This window comes from Neolamprologus multifasciatus, chromosome 3, assembly GCF_963576455.1.
Source record: "Neolamprologus multifasciatus chromosome 3, fNeoMul1.2, whole genome shotgun sequence".
NCBI lineage: Eukaryota > Metazoa > Chordata > Actinopteri > Cichliformes > Cichlidae > Neolamprologus > Neolamprologus multifasciatus.
In genome coordinates, this window is record NC_140441.1 from 43,872,722 (window position 1) to 43,890,127 (window position 17,406).

At 39.8% G+C, this 17,406-nt stretch overlaps 2 protein-coding genes across 6 annotated transcripts in view; both read left to right on the top strand.

Moving 5' to 3' along the window:
* Positions 1-17,406, top strand: part of LOC146523331 (uncharacterized) — a 265,722-nt gene that overhangs the window by 155,440 nt on the left and 92,876 nt on the right. The gene's annotated exons all lie outside the window — the stretch shown is intronic.
* Positions 1-17,406, top strand: part of sorcs2 (sortilin-related VPS10 domain containing receptor 2) — a 393,875-nt gene that overhangs the window by 91,953 nt on the left and 284,516 nt on the right. For all 5 annotated transcript variants that reach the window (XM_085154789.1, XM_085154790.1, XM_085154791.1 and 2 more), the window contains exon 2: positions 2,834-2,901. In XM_085154789.1, the coding sequence (XP_085010915.1) occupies positions 2,834-2,901 (68 nt within the window). The remainder of the gene's footprint in view (positions 1-2,833; positions 2,902-17,406) is intronic.

A 17,406-nucleotide genomic window follows, 5' to 3' on the forward strand; every position in this document is an offset into this window, starting at 1 on the left:
ATACAGACTGTGCTTTCTTTCTGCATTAAGATGTATCAGGAAAGTCTGTGTCGTACAGTTTGCAGCTTGATTCTCTGAGAGCAGCCACATTCACGAATTGCTGTTGGCAGCTGACTGTGGGTTGGACCCCTTGGCCAATCAAGTCCCCTCTGCCTAAGGACACACTTGGGATTTTCACTTGTTCCTCGAAATGTAAGCCAGCCTGTCAATCACAACTCCAGGCCCTCCTGTGATCCCTGACCCACTGGTACTCTTGCCATGGCAACACAAATCCCAGTAGACTTTGATGTCAAGAACAGGAGTTCTCAAAAATATGAAAGACAAGCATCTCTGATCCAGTGCAGACACACACGGATTATGCCCTGGATCAAAATGTCTTGGTCATATGAGTAATATATTAAATTATATTATATATATATATTAATCTTTTATTTTATTTTATGAGAAATATCAGAGCCATAGTATAACTGTCCCCTAAGCCCAAAATAAATCTATATTCAACTTAAAATAAACATTTCATCTTCAAATCATCCCTCCCAAAAATCTGCTTAAGCTAATTCATACTTGCACGAAGGAGGGGAGGAGAAAAGCTTTGTATTTGCTCTCTTTGGAAGCAAAGTGGCAAGCAATGCTATTATTTGTTCAGGGTAATAGTTTCTCCAAGCAGCTTCAAGCAGAACTCAGCATAAAAATCAGCAGCAGTGCAGATGGAGTTCCCCTGCGGTTGCATATGCTTGAAATTAGGAATATGAGAGATTAGTTTCAATAGTGGCCACTCATTTATCACATTTATGCAGTTGTATTGACTGACCAGTGGTGCTTTCAAATATAAGTATGGATTAAAAACATTCCCCCAAAGAGTGTTTGATCCTCAATACAAAAGTGACAAAAAACAAGGGAAAAAATTACACATGATATAATTTGGGATGGGAATTATTACGAATTTAGCAGTTCCAATACTGATGTCATTTATGGATTTGATTCCTTATCAATTCTCATTGGGTTCTCACTTTAAGTCACCACCACTAAGCAGCATATCAAAGGCATTAGATTCAGGTAACCCTGAATCCTCCCTTAGTTATGCTGCAATAGGTGTAGGCTGCTGGAGCATTCCCATGATGCACTGAGTATTTTTTTCAGTTACCTTTCTCACTCACTCTGTGTTAATAGACCTCTCTGCATTGAATCACACTTGTTATTAATCTCTCGCTCCCTTCCACAGCATGTCTTTTGTTCCGTCTTCCTTCTCTCACCCCAACCAGTCGCGGCAGATGGCCCCGCCCCTCCATGAGCCTGGTTCTGCTAAAAGTTTCTTCCTGTTAAAAGGAAGTTTTTCCTTCCCACTGTCACCAAAGTGCTTGCTCATATGGAGTAATGTGATTGTTGTTTTTTTCTATGTATTATTGTGAGGTCACCTTGAGGTGACTGTTGTTGTGGTTTGGTGCTGTGTAAATAGAATAGAATTGAATTGAATTATATTTATGCAAATGAACTGCATGCTGTGTGGTTAAATATTTGTATGTTGAAGGTTGGGGCGAGGGTGGTTTAGAGGGCTGGTTAGTTCATCTTGTAACCGGACGGTCGCCGGTTCAATCCCCGGCTCTGTCTGTCTTGGTCATTGTGTCCTTGGGCAAGACACTTCACCTACCACCTACTGATGTTGGCCAAAGGGGCCGCTGGCGCGATATGGCAGCCTCACTTCTGTCAGTCTGCCCCAGGGCAGCTGTGGCTGCAACTGTAGCTGCCTCCACCAGTGTGTGAATGTGAGAGTGAATGAATAGTGCAATTGTAAAGCACTTTGAGGGTCTCGAAAAGTGCTATATAAATGCAGTCCATTACTATTATTTCCGCTCTTTGCTGTTGGGATCATTACTCAAAATGTAAGTAATGTATTGCACAAATTACACAGAAAACGTTTCTTAATAATGATGCAATACATTACTCAATTACTCTCAGGAGAAAGTAATTTGTTTTACACTTTACTTTTGCATTTCTCCATAACATGATCATTGTCTCATAATTACCATTTAACAACACAAACCTAAAGGCTAAAATTCCTAGTTACCCTGCTAGTGTATTAAATGCATTATTCTTATTTTGTTCATGTAGAAGTTACCCGTTGGGTCAAAGATATTATGATGCCACTTGCCACAAACCTGCCACCTGCAGCCTGAAATACAACTGTGCCTCTCTCTCTCTCTCCACTCTCTCTCTGCCAAGTTATAAATGAGTGTGAGGAAAAGTAAACTGATGCGATTAGAGGCCTGGTTCTGCATTGCTTTGATGTAAAGAAAAAAAAAAAAAAAGTATGTCACTGGTGTCAGAATAATCCCACGTATAACCATGCAATCAAAACCATGTGTAACCGCAGTCTGCATGAAGGTATGGACATTAGCATTCAGGAAAGCACTGCTAAGGTCGGCCACACTGCTAGTTAATGCTAACTAATGTGATACGGGGTGTGGTTGCTGTTTGCAGTGTTATAGCTTGTGGAAAGTGATCTATATTGATTATAGATGAGTGTAATTAATAGTTTCAAATAGCTTTAACCTAATCTGTTTGATTATGCTCAGATCAGATTTTTTCCCCTTTAAACAGCTAGTTTATTAGTCACGACGAACATTATTAGTACAAAACAAACTAGAATCACTAAGTCCACCTTAGTGACTTGAAAAAGTGCAGATAAAGCCTCGCCTTGTCATCATGTTGAGGTTTTGGGCAGCTGCTTGTAAGTCTAATCTCAGCTACCTAAAACTTAGCTCTAATTTCACTAACTAAAAATTTCTCTAAATAACTGTCTAAATGTCTCTCTCTCCATCATGTCTTTTTGCAGGTCATCCTTATCCTAACCAAGTACTACCACGCTGACTCCACCAAGGTCCTCGAAAGCTCACTGTGGCGGTAAGCTGATCGTTTAGACACCATGTGCTCTTGCTGGATGTCTTTATGTCATGTCTGGCCCCACTGTCGTGCAGACCTTTCATCACCAAACCGCTTCCCTTGAACAGGAAGGTCAGCACTGGTCTAGTTATCTCTCCGCTGTGCCTCTTCAAGGAGACAAGGGTGAGACAAGGGTGAAACAGAGCACTAGGGCGGACAAAACATCAGCAGGCAGCTACAACTAAAGTGGTGGACCGGAGAGTGGCGCTGTGAGGCCAGAGCGGGCATCTGTTTGGGCAGATAGCATATCAGCATGGCACAGGGCAGGATGGCTGGCAGCAGCAGTGCCAGGGAAAGGGGTCAAGTCTGGCTGGCACTGCTTCCTCTATTTAGCAAAGCACTTGCTCACCAAAAACCCTTCTCACTTCTCTCACATTTGAACAGTGGAAAATAAAATCCATTCCACACCACTTGACAACAAGTACAGCTTGTTTGCCGACATATATTCCCATAGAATATTATCCTTCAACTAAATTTACTTCCTCTCCCACAACTTTCTGAGTGCTGAAATGGAACTGAGCCTGACCTTGTAGATAATGGGGTAGAGGGACTTAATTATATTCAAATTTCCTAATAAAAACTTAGAACACTGACAAAATATTACCTAAAATTAGACATCTAGAAGATATTCATATAGAGCAAAATGTGTCTGATGATTGTACTTAATTCATGCCATTCACCTCACCGAGGACTCCATGACTTCAAAGCTTCAGCCTCTCATTAGCTCTGACTGTTTGTCCCCCTGGAGGACTGATATGAATAATGTACATATTTTTTCCCTTCTCCTGTTGATGATTTAATTGTTGCACTGTATGAATAATGCTGGGGACTCTCTACTGGACAGCTCATTCAAGAAAGAAAAAATCCTCCAAATCACTGCCAGTTTAGATCCAGTTCACACTGAATTTAGAGAGAGGAGAAGCTGGCCTCCTGCCTGCTGCCATCACTGTCCAAAAACAGGAATTTCCATGAAATTAGCAGGATCCATACAGCTATCTGACCGTGTCTTGTTAGGCATTATCTGTGGGGTGTAACTCAAATCCTTTGTAGCTGTTAGTTTGGGATGGTGCATAGACAACCACATTTCTACGGCCTATAGGCTTTGAAGTCCCAAGGCTGTAGGATCAAATGAGAAAGATGGGGGAGGATGAATGGGTTTGCCGTCTTACCCTGTCAGATGGTGTTCATCTAGAAGCCAGGTTTCACACGGGGGTAACGTCAACAACAGTGAGAGGAGAAAAGAATTTCCAGGACAGATGAGTTAATGAACTGAGGTCGTATTATCGCCTGAGTAGGCTTTTCTTGTGACTATAAGCAAAATATACTGGTACCTAGTGGAACACTTTCACTTAATATTTATGACTGATCCAACAATCTTGGATACAAATTAGTCAGTATGATTCATGTGTACTCTTAAAAAAGGACCAAAGTTAGCATTAAGATTCTGTTGTATTTACTAGTAACAGTGATTAATTGTCCTATGATGGCCTTGAATGCTTGACCCCGACACTTCACACACTAACCATTTTCATTTAGAATAGAATAGAATAGAATAGAATAGAATAGAATAGAGTAAAATAGAGTAATCCTTTAATTGTCCCACAAGGGGGAAATTTGGTTGTAACAGCAGCCAAAAAGACAAATATACAAACAAACAGTACACAGGACACGGAACAGAAACATACACAAATTTTCTTACATATTTATATTAAGGACAATGGTTACTATAAACAGAGAGTACTGTACAGTTATTAAATTAAATAAAAATAATTACAGGTAAGAGGCAAACCAGGTTGTAGTGCGAATTGGTTAATTAACTAACTTATTGTTACAGCATTGATGTAAACATCTGTTTGTTGGGAGCAGTTCAGATTGTTCAGTCTGACAGCTGCAGGGAGGAAGGACCTGCGGAAACGCTCCTTCATGCATCTAGGATGCAGCAGTCTGTCACTGAAGGAGCTCTGCAGGACTAACTGTTTGACTGTCAGAAAAAGCAGTTTAACAAAATGACCTAAACTCAAGCGCTGCTTACTGACTTTTTGAGATGCTTTTAATTGGATTTGGGGGACAGCTGACAAAAATCAGGAATGACATCCACATTCAGTCCTGTTGCACAGAAAGGCAGACATTTTAATTATGGAGATGTCTGGTGTGATGGAACTTGAAGTCAAGTCTTTGATCCGCGAAAGTGGTTTGACAGTGGACACAAAGCTAGATTTGTGCCCATTGTATTCAACTTGCTACTGTTTTTGTTACTGTTTGATTAATTGTACTCACCAAAACTACTTGGTTAGGTGTATATCAGAGTGACAAGGCATTGTGTGACAGACCTGGGACTCTCCAGGTAACCAAAGCAATGTATAAGATGCCTGAATTACTATATTGCCTTAATATGTGCTTGCACAATGACAGCAAAGAGCCTTGAATCTTGAATTGAAAGCATATGTTCAAATGTTTCTGTGAGACTAGACTGGTACACTGAATGCTAAAGATCATCCGTGAGTAACCGTGACTTACCAAAACAAAGGCATAAACATGTCGTGATGTGGTTACCTTGGAGAAAACATGGGAAAGACCTCTAAGCCATTGGCTAACTGTACACATTGAGCTGCCTTGCAGTTTTTCTCTAAAAGTCAAGACTGTTTTCTTTTAATCAAACAGATAAACAAGTGGTAATCTTGTAGTTTAACAAAATTCTTATTTTTCTTTGTCTTATTCCTTATATTTATCTTTATATTTATTCTGGAAGACACTGGGGGATTTCTACATGTCTGTCTTTCATTTTGGTATGACTGGCTCAAGGACCCATGCTATAACATGGCTGATAAAACAGCTCCAAACATCTTGACTCATGAGAATGGCTCTTTGTGAAGGGAGAAGGGAAAAGTGGCAACAGACCTGAATCTTTTACTTGTGTTTCCACAAGTCCACATGTTAAAATAGAATATTTACTTGTACAAAGATTACTCAGATTCATCCGTGTAAGGCAACGTGAATACCTCTTGGCAACAGGTTGTCTTTCCCTGATTCATTGCATTTTCATTTTGTTTAGGCCTCGGCCAATAATTGCTTATGTATCAGCAGTATTGTCATAATATTTTTCCATTCTCCAGAGTTGCAGTCAGAGTTTTGTACTACTGTGGGTTAGGTGTTTTAGCTCTAAGCCACTGAGGTCTAAATGTGATGTCTGAACATGTGTTTTGAATGTCCACCTTCAAGCCTGTAGATAAAACCAGTTTTCTTTGTCTCCTGCTCGCTGCTCTAATCTCCCTCCAAGAAGCTTTGTTTGTCTTTGTAGTCTTGACACACTTTGACTTTTTGAAACCATGCTTGGTGTTACATACAAAAACTAGCTGAAACATTGCTGAAAGGGTAACATAATTTCCAAATCCTGCTCATTCTGGCTCTTTAAAAATACTTAAAGTAGCCAGTCAAACAAAAATATGTATTATTATCAGATTCCATCACCTTTAAAGCTACTTTTGGCTGCTGCTTAATTTGACAAAGGCTTGCCACAGCACATCAGTGTTGCGTGCTTGATTTGGCAGGGTTTTTTGGGTTGTTGTTTTTTTTTACACTGGATGTCCTTCCTGTTGTAACCCTAAAAGAATTTGTGTTTCTTCCCAGGACTCACCCATGGATCGTTGCTCATAAGGCAAATGTGGAAACCACAACACTATGGAGTCAGGCGCAAATCAAAACGTTTAGTGCGTTAATTTCAAGATATGAACATGAATTAAGTAGCTAGCTACTGGAAGCACCGATGACCCTATATAATGTAAAAAAAATTCTACTCCATCACTCAGCTTTTAATATTTTTCAGTCCTGGTCTCAAAGCGTTTGACAATGGCGGACGGTGGAGAGAATGCAAGACAATACATAAACCCATGATATATTCCCACTCAGTCTTGCTCAAGGACACCAAAACAGGATATGTAAAGTCTTCTACCATGTATTATTTATTTATTTATTTATTTTTTACATCAGGTAGAGCTTCGGAGCAAACAGAAAGAAAGGCGCTTGGAGATTAGGCAAAGATGTGAGGATTTTGCCAGTGCATTACCAAACAAAGTGATGACTGCAGGCTGACAGAACTCATCTTTAGACTCTGTGTGTTGCTCTGAGTGGAGCCATGAAATACTCAGTAAACCTTTTTTTGATCCTCACACTGAAGGAGCAGATGTGCACTTCACTTTTTTGGCTTTGAATACTCCGTGCAAGTGTTTCCTATTTTTAGATGATACGTAGAACTTCACATGTTGGGCAGAGTCTGTCCTCTGTTTGTGATCTGGTGGCGAGTATGTGTTACAATGTGATATTTTCATTAGATTATGAGTGATTTCATGTTTATACAAAAACAAATAAAAGGAGGATACATACTACAATTGCTCTTGTTGCACACTGGTTCAAACACTGGCTGTTTAAAGCTTCACCTCTTAGAGCTTCTGCTTATGGGACAGCAGCTCACACTAGTCAAATGCAAGCATTTTGACCCTTAGTTTTGCTTTAAAATATATTTAGCCCCAACTAAACTTTTACTACTTTATCTCCTAAAATAAATATTTAATTGCACTTTAAAAACCCATGTTGATCACATTTTCACTTTCTCATCCATTACTCTAAAATGATCTAACCCAGCATACCAATATGTAATCCATGTCCTCCTATGCTCATCACACGGTTTTGGTGTTAGAGTGGAGGGGGTATTTATAATTCATGCCATCTTCACACATCTTTTGAAGAGGCGAAGAGGGCTGGTAGCCATCGTGCTGGGGGGCTTCACTGTTTCATTATGGATGAATAGATCGTCTGACAGCCTCGCACTTCTATGTACAGTACATCAAGCACACCATGGTTTCACAAACACAACTGCTGACAGTATGCGCATCATGTACTGCTCAGTTGTCAGATATGCACAACTATAACCACAGAGCCAGTTTAAATAGATGATGTTCAATTTCAAATTAATAAATAAATATGGAAAACATCAGTTCAGCCAAAATTTAATTTCTTTGTGTAATATTATATATGTGTATGGATTTCTTTGTTTCTCTTTTTATTCATATTCACTTCTAAGAGTATATTATAATGTATGTGGTTTCCAGTACTCTTTAAAGAAAAGTAAGAGGAGTTAATAAACAACCTTATAGTAAACTACCTTACTAACCTTTGCAAATGATCAGTTAGCTGTTTTACAGCTAGTGTTACAAAAAATTTTAAGATAAAAGACAAATGGAGATTAGCCTATAATTAGCTTCACAGCTACAGTGATGGCTTTTTAAGTAATAGTTTAATTACTGACACCTTGAAGACCTGTGATAGATAATGGAGATAGATTCATCATGAAGGTAAGATAAAAGATAAGATTAAAACATTAACAAATTTTATTTGTAATGAAATTCATGATGTCATTATAAGTTATTGTTAAACACAACCCTGACTCTTTGTCAGCTTGGCTACAGAGCTGAAAAGAATGGGGATGTCTAGGACAGAGGGCGATGGACTCTTTGACCACATTTTAATATCGGGGAGTGAAAAGGAAGAATGCAAGAGGAATGCAGACGAAGTGTATTGCTGCCAGTTCTTAAGAAAAAAAGTGGTGTGCAGTGGTGTTGAAGTAAAAGAGGGACAACAATGATGAGCCATATGATGAAGCTATGAGAAAGCAAGGTTAAGACGAGTAGCGACAATCAGTGAGCAGCATTATAGCTTCATGCACTACAGAACAATACAGATGCAATGTTTTTGGTTTAAGACTGTTGATGGAGAAACCTAGAGGACAGCAACACTGTCTTGAGGTGTGCGGCAGCAATGATTCAAGGTGGGAGTGTGATTACATCTCTGAGCCGCTTCCTGCTTGCAGTGGTGATTGGCAGATAAACAGATGAGGTCAGGCTGAAGTCTCTGTGGACTATGAGGTTCATAGATGACATTGTGAATTGTAGCGAGGTGGCAGCGCTGAAGATATTAAGATTTCCACTAGGAGTGAACATAATGGAGAAGATTATAAAAGAGTATATCAGAAGGACAGCTCAGGGTGACCAGTTTAGAGACAAAGTTAGTGAAGCAAATTATGGAATTTAAACAGCTACCTTGTGACTCACAGTAAAGTCAAGATGGGCTGAAGCCATCTTTTTTATACACTCCGTCAATGCCCTGGAATAAGCAGGGAAAGTCTTGCAAGAATTGGAAATCTTACAGGTATCTTACTGCTCGTATTGTTGGATATGCAAGCAGGTGGTTTTAAAGTTGTGGCTGATCAAAGCAGTGAACAGTAACATAGAGAGGCAAGCAAGAGAGTACAGAGGCAGTGAAACCAGCAATAAATCCATACTGCTACAGCTGATTGTGTATCTTTGTTTTAATTTGACTCAGTGTTTTGAAGTTGTTGCTTTGAGGCTTTTTTAGTAGCATCACAGCTCTACCTCACTTCCCACTTTGATGCATCCTTAATCAGTTTGTTTCAGAAGCGGAGTGTGTGTGTGTGCACCCTTACACACACGCACAGTCATTCCACCATTACAAATGTGTTGATGATTAGCTCTCCCTGGGGTCCAGATCACATTTCCCCAAACTAAACCATGAGAGAGCCACAAAGTAGAAACACACGCTTTTGGGCTTAATCAAGACAGCATGTTTCATTTCCCTTGTCCTTCTCTTTCCTTCTTCAACTCATCCTCCCCTCACTTCAACTTTATTTATTTTAGATTAATTCCAAACATTTTATTTCTTTCCCTTCTGTCTCTTTGTACTCTCTGTGTTTCTGCCTCCGTCCAGATGGTCAGGGGTGGTGTAAATACTTAATCGAGGCTAGAGCATCGTCTTCCCTTCATCCCTACACACTTCACCTCCACCATCTCATCACCTCCCTCTTTCATGAATATTTCACAGCCTGGAGAGAAAGACAAAGAGAGGGAGAGAAGGAAAAAGACAGAGGTCTGCTGGTTACTTAAGATGGTAAGCAGACAGTCTGTTCTCTAAACACAAGTGGTTCGGACCAGAAAACAGCTCTCTGGGGTCTTACCAATGTCCTGAGAGGATCTAGATCTGTATAAAACTTATTGAAACATTAAGATAAACAAAGAAATCTTAAACCATACTAAAAATTTAGAAACAATCTGATTAAATTACTTGATGAAAGAGTGTAAAGAAGGTATGGCACGACATAGAAAAGCCATCTCTATAGGACAAGACTCAGCTGTCCATCTGCATCTAAAGGACAAAGGTCACTTTTTCGAGGATGCCAATGTTCACATTTTGGACAGAGAAGACAGATGGTTTGAAAGAGGAGTGAAAGAAGGCATCTATGTCCACTGTGAACAACCATCTTTGAACAGAAGTGGTGGCTTACGACACCAACTGTCTGCCATCTAAAATCAAGTTTTGAGATCCCTTCCCAGACGCTTTAACTCAGTTCTTGGGTCATTTGACCTCAGTAGATCACATGATAGGGTGGGGCTAGTCTTAATAAAAATATTAAATGCGACTCTTGCTGTAATAATAATAATAATAATGGATTGGATTTATATAGCGCTTTTCAAGGCACCCAAAGCGCTTTACAATGCCACTATTCATTCACTCACGCATTTACACACTGGTGGAGGCAAGCTACAGTTGTAGCCACAGCTGCCCTGGGGCAGACTGACAGAAGCAAGGCTGCCATATCGCGCCATCGGCCCCTCTGGCCAACACCAGTAGGCGGTAGGGTAAAGTGTCTTGCCCAAGGACACAACGACCAGGACAGAGAGCCCGGGGATCAAACCGGCGACCTTCCGGTTACAGATACTGTTGGAATTTGCACCACTGAAACAGGCTGAACCAATTATTTGGAAGATTTTTGAAACCCAAACACAAAATACACTCATGACAGCAGCTAGCAATGTGGGATAGGAAAGCAATGAGAAAGGAAAGCTGTTTTTATTTAGCACATAATCATTTCTGCAATATTTCACAAGTGCAACACTTACAAAGGAATCTCACTGAAATACTCTGAAAAGGGATAGACAGTATATTCTAGGAACTCATTCTTGTTTTAGACATACTCATGTGTGACCCCCTCATTCATTCCACCTGTAATTTTTTTTTAATGCTCTTCTGATATGAAACCAAAACACAAGCCATTACCAAAAGGCACCAATCACTGCTAACTTTCTTCTCCAAAGTTAGCATTGATTTTCCCCTAAAAAGTGAACATATAAGCATTTGTTTTGCATATGAAACATCATCGGACAAATTATAATTGTAAGAGTAAGTAATATTAAGCACTTTAAACAAAAGGTCATACTCTTTCTACCATTTATTGAAATTTGTTGGCAAAAAGCAACAAATACACTGTAAAATAACATTTAAAGTTTGGGGTGCGATGCTTACAAAACAAGCAGAATATGGACGCGGGGCTTAGTAGATGGAGATTGATGGAAAAGATGGTGGAGGAAACGTCACTATCTGATTGGTCCTGCAACGTGGCCATGTATAGTACATTATACCATACAGTCTTTGTTAGTGGGAAATAAATAAATATATATCATGCAGTTTTTCCACCTTTCACCCACCAAACTCCCCATCAAAGAAGGGCTTAATGACTGACTCTTTTTTTTGTGGGAAATCATTCAATTTAAATCAGTTTTATTTATACAGCGCCAAATCACAACAACAGTCACCTTTAAGGTGCTTTATATTGTAAGTGGATTAACACTTTGAGAAAAAACAATAATGCATAGAGAGAAAAACCCAACAATCATATGAACCCCTATAAGCAACCACTTTGGCGATAGTGGGAAGGAAAAACTCCCTCTTAACAGGAAGAAACCTCCAGCTGAACCAGGCTCAGGGAGGGGCGGGGCCATCTGCTTCGACCAGTTGAGGTGAGAGAAGGAAGACAGGATAAAAGACATGCTGTGGAAGAGAGACAGAGATTAATAACAAGTATGATTCAATGCAGAGGTCTACATCATGATACAGTTTTGTCAGTTTTATTATGTTTATGTAAGATCTGAGTTTCCTAGCCCTGCAAGATGTCACCTGACATTAAAAAATGAAATATAATTGCAGAATGTAAAACTTTTAACAAGACATGGATTTGTTGGTTTTGTGGTTATTGTTTTGTTTTACTGATATCAGAGGTAAATGTGATTAGTTTGTGGAGAGCACATTGTTCTTTTTATAAACTTTAATTTTAACCACCATTATGTGACTAAACATGCAGAGTAAAACAAAAAGTTGACTGAGCCAAAGTAAATGTGCACATGTGAACTATTGCTAGCAAAGCTGCGTAAGCAACAAGGATTTCTTACCAAGCATTACACATCCAGGGATGGAGCAGTCATCCTAACTTTGTGATTTCTCCAAAAATCACAATAACAAGTAAGCTTTTCTCAAAGTGTTAATCCACTTTTTCAAGATAAAAACTGAATACAAAAAACACTACAAATGGAGTAATTAAACAACAATAAGATTAGCAATAGCACTTTGTATAAAGTTGAAAGTCTATCACGTTTTGCAGAAAAATGCAATTTTTTGTTCACAAATGTTTTTTGGAATTTTGATTTGTTTTGTTTTTCATTGTCTGATTGTAACATCTACTCTAATAAGTATCACTTTATAAAGAAATAAAAACTACTACTGAGCAGAACTGATTTTAATTTATTGGTGCAGTGGCAACACTTTCAGTTTCTCATGTGGCCCTTTGGGAAAATTAACTGCCCACACCTCTATTACATGTATGTTATGCACATGTTTCCACATCTTTTTGGCATATGTATGGGTAGCAGTCAGATCATTTTCACACTGCTGCAGCTCAACAGGGCCATGAGCCCAACCATCTGGAAAACGTTTCCCATTTCCTCAAACATTCTTCCTGCAACGAATACATGTCCACAACTGCACACAGCTGGAAGAGAGCAGGAGAGAGGGAAAACGTGAGAGTTCATAGCCAGAGAGTTCAAGGCTGTCATACAATCATTCTTTCTTTGTCACTGCTATCTGCCTTCCATTTGTTATCTTTCTGCTAAAAGGACACTCTGGACCACATACGGTAGAATAATGCACATCAAACCTGTTTAATCTTTTGCATTTGGTGCTCAAAATATAGATTGCTTTGTCTACTTTTTATTCTCTTTATTAAGTAACTGTCCTATCTTTTTAATGTAACCGTCTTGGTTCGGATATTACAGGGAAAAAAAGTATTCAGTCACTTAAAACTCAAATCTAGGGGCTGCTGTTAAAGAAAAGTACATGCAAGCAGGGTGTCATGCAAGCAAAACTTTGGCTCTACCCTGACACGCCTTGCTTGTCAGGGTAGAGCCAAAGTTTCAGTTGAAAAATATTTTGTTTTGCATGATCAGCAGGGTGGGGAGAAGTTAGCTGGAAATTATCTGGAAGTACACACTCTTGTTTAAACATGTACACACACAAACAAAGTCTAAGATGTATACAGCAGAAAACAGAAACTGATCCTTTAGTTTGTACCTGGAGCGGGTTTGCTCTCTCAGCTGACAACAGACACAGTGACACCGCAATGAAAAACAATCACACAGCCTACAAGTTTGGTATTTTTCCCCCGCCAAAACTGCTTCTGGAATGAAATGACAGGTGTGTGTGTGTGTGAATGTGTGTGATAATGGCTGGCGGTTTGCTCTAATCTTATAAAAGCAGTTGATGTATAACGGATAGGTTTTGATTGTGTAACTATAAAGCTGAAACTCCCCATTTGGCCAATGGTAGTCAGTGCTAAGTAGCTTTGAGTGTTGTAAACCAACACCTTGTACCATAATTACTGTACAATACAAGGGTGCGTGAATGATTTGGTTAAGTGGGTAGAAGGTGAAGAAAGTTGGGACTTTAGAGGAAGGACTGTGGTCTTGAATGTTTCATTTATTATGGTGAATTCAGATTTCCTGTTGGCACAGCACTGTTATACTTTTATTGGCATAAAAAGACAACATAAGGTCCAATATAATATTTCCTATTGAAGCTCAAAAAATGGTTCAAGGAATATGTTTTTGCTTACAAGCTACTTTTAAACAAGTGTGTGTCATTCTGACAGGGGTATTCGCTAGGATTGCTGCAAGCTGTGAAATAAGACTGTCATCATAAAGGTTTTCATGTTTTAGTACCTTTTTTTAGAAGATTTGAAAAAAGAAAGTGCGTGTGTCAGAACAAGGGGCACAAAGAAATACTTTTCTTTCTTATTCTCATTTAAAATATCTAGCTTTTATTAAATAATTATCTGAATCTTACAACCAAAGTTTTTATCTGATGTAAAATGTATAGAAATCATACATATACCAACAAGACTGTACATCACTGTCACAACAGCGTTTGTTTTCATTCAAAGGCTTTATGGTTTTTTCCTATAATACCTGGTGGGCCGGTCTCTAGTCAAAATGCCCGGGCTGGTTTTTTGTCCCAGTCCAGCCCTGAACCCAAGTATTTAAACTCATCTACCTTCGCTAACTCTACTCTATCTCAGAGAGACACACAAGATATTATTGTTTATTATTGTTGTGATACACCAGGTTATGGCAACAGCAGGCTCTACCTCAGAACCTCTTAAATATCGAGATGGTTATTGAGGACATTTAAATACACTAGCTAGCTAAAGAAGTCAGTTTTCAACATGCAGGGTTATAACTGTACAGAGACATATTGTAACCCATACCCTGATCTTTTCCTAATTTGAATCAATAAGTTTAACTTAGCTGTTTTAGGTTTCTAAACCAAAGACAAAAAATAAAAATGAAATTAAAGTCAGCAAAACAAAACACAGTACAAAACAAAAGCTTCCAACCTGGCCGAGGAACTTAAGCTAGCACCCTCCTAACCCTTATCTTAATACTGACTTCAGGTTTGGGGTTTGTTTTAAGAGAAGTTTTAAATTTTCACTATAACCACAACACTGAGCTTTAAGATTTAGAGAGCTGGTAATAAATAAAGTAATAAATACTCAGTATTAATATCCTTTTGTCCTAATTATTTTCTCTGGAATCATAAGAGCATCAATTTACAGTGGGGCAAAAAAGTATTTAGTCAGCCACCGATTGTGCAAGTTCCCCCACTTAAAATGATGACAGAGGTCAGTAATTTGCACCAGAGGTACACTTCAACTGTGAGAGACAGAATGTGAAAAAAAAATCCATGAATTCACATGGTAGGATTTGTAAAGAATTTATTCGTAAATCAGGGTGAAAAATAAGTATTTGGTCACCTCAAACAAGGAAAATCCCTGGCTCTCACAGACCTGTAACGTCTTCTGTAAGAAGCTTTTCTGTCCCCCACTCGTTACCTGTATGAATGGCACCTGTTTGACCTCATCATCTGTATAAAAGACACCTGTCCACAGCCTCAACCAGTCAGACTCCAAACTCCGCCATGGCCAAGACCAAAGAGCTTTTGAAGGACACCAGGAAAAGAATTGTAGACCTGCACCAGACTGGGAAGAGTGAATCTACAATAGGCAAGCAGCTTGGTGTGAAAAAATCAACTGTGGGAGCAATCATCAGAAAATGGAAGACATACAAGACCACTGATAATCTCCCTCGATCTGGGGCTCCACGCAAGATCTCATCCCGTGGGGTCAAAATGATCATGAGAACGGTGAGCAAAGATCCCAGAACCACACGGGGGGACCTGGTGAATGACCTGCAGAGAGCTGGGACCAAAGTAACAAAGGTCACCATCAGTAACACACTACAACGGCAGGGAATCAAATCCCGCAGTGCCAGACGTGTTCCGCTGCTGAAGCCAGTGCATGTCCAGGCCCGTCTGAAGTTTGCCAGAGAGCACATGGATGATACAGCAGAGGATTGGGAGAATGTCATGTGGTCAGATGAAACCAAAGTAGAACTTTTTGGTATAAACTCAACTCGTCGTGTTTGGAGGAAGAAGAATACTGAGTTGCATCCCAAGAACACCATACCTACTGTGAAGCATGGGGGTGGAAACATCATGCTATGGGGCTGTTTTTCTGCCAAGGGGACAGGACGACTGATCCGTGTTAAGGACAGAATGAATGGGGCCAAGTATCGTGAGATTTTGAGCCAAAACCTCCTTCCATCAGTGAGAACTTTGAAGATGAAACGAGGCTGGGTCTTCCAACATGACAATGATCCAAAACACACCGCCCGGGCAACAAAGGAGTGGCTCCGTAAGAAGCATTTGAAAGTCCTGGAGTGGCCTAGCCAGTCTCCAGACCTCAACCCCATAGAAAATCTGTGGCGCCGTGTTGCTCGGCGACAGCCCCAAAACATCACTGCTCTTGAGAAGATCTGCATGGAGGAATGGGCCAAAATACCAGCTACTGTGTGTGCAAACCTGGTAAAGACCTATAGTAAACGTTTGACCTCTGTTATTGCCAACAAAGGTTATGTTACAAAGTATTGAGTTGTATTTTTGTTATTGACCAAATACTTATTTTCCACCCTGATTTACGAATAAATTCTTTACAAATCCTACCATGTGAATTCATGGATTTTTTTTTCACATTCTGTCTCTCACAGTTGAAGTGTACCTCTGGTGCAAATTACTGACCTCTGTCATCATTTTAAGTGGGGGAACTTGCACAATCGGTGGCTGACTAAATACTTTTTTGCCCCACTGTATGTACAGAAGGCAGTGGACCCTGGGCACCTGTAACAAATCTCTAAAGCTGAAGCTGAGAACAAAGAAGAGAAGTTGAAGACTGTGTCCTCACAAAGCCTGACATTCCACAGGAGGTGCCATTCTTTCACCAGGCGCCCGCGCGCACACACGCACACGCACACACACACACACACACACACACACACACACACACACACTCACACACACAGTCACACCAGAGTGGGCAAACTCTTTTATCTGAATAGCCTTGGCATTCCCCATCTCTCCATCATCAGTAGCAGTTTAGTGGTCACACAGAGCTCTTCATAAAGTTTATTTATGACCTGGCCATCATCAGAACAATGAGCCTTTCAATAACAAGGCACGGATAATTACCATAAAACAATGGACATTACTGCCTTAATGATGTTGTTAAGATATGCGCACTGCAACCATTGCATGAGCTTCTGATGTGAAGTTGTGGGCCTGACCGAGGATGCAGGCAGGAGGGTTAGGCTTTTTCTAAGCATGCATGATGAAGTGAAATGGTGAATGGTGGTGCTGTGTATGAGAAGGGTGCTGAGTCAAGAAGTTACATAACATCTTTAGAGGGCACCTGATTTATTCAAATAAAGGAAGCGTTTCAAGTGTTTGATTCTGTTCATCTGGACGTAGCGTTTTCAGTGAGAGAAACATTTCGTCACTCATCCAAGCGACTTCTTCAGTCTCAGCTGACTGCAGGTTTCGCCAATCTTATAAACAGTACATCGCATAATGACTGAAACCAGCCCACTGAATGTCGGCTCGTTTTCCTTTTCAACTTCATATTTAAAAACTTAAAATCTGCAATAACAGTTTTGTTTTGGGATTTTTGGCTAATTGGGGGTA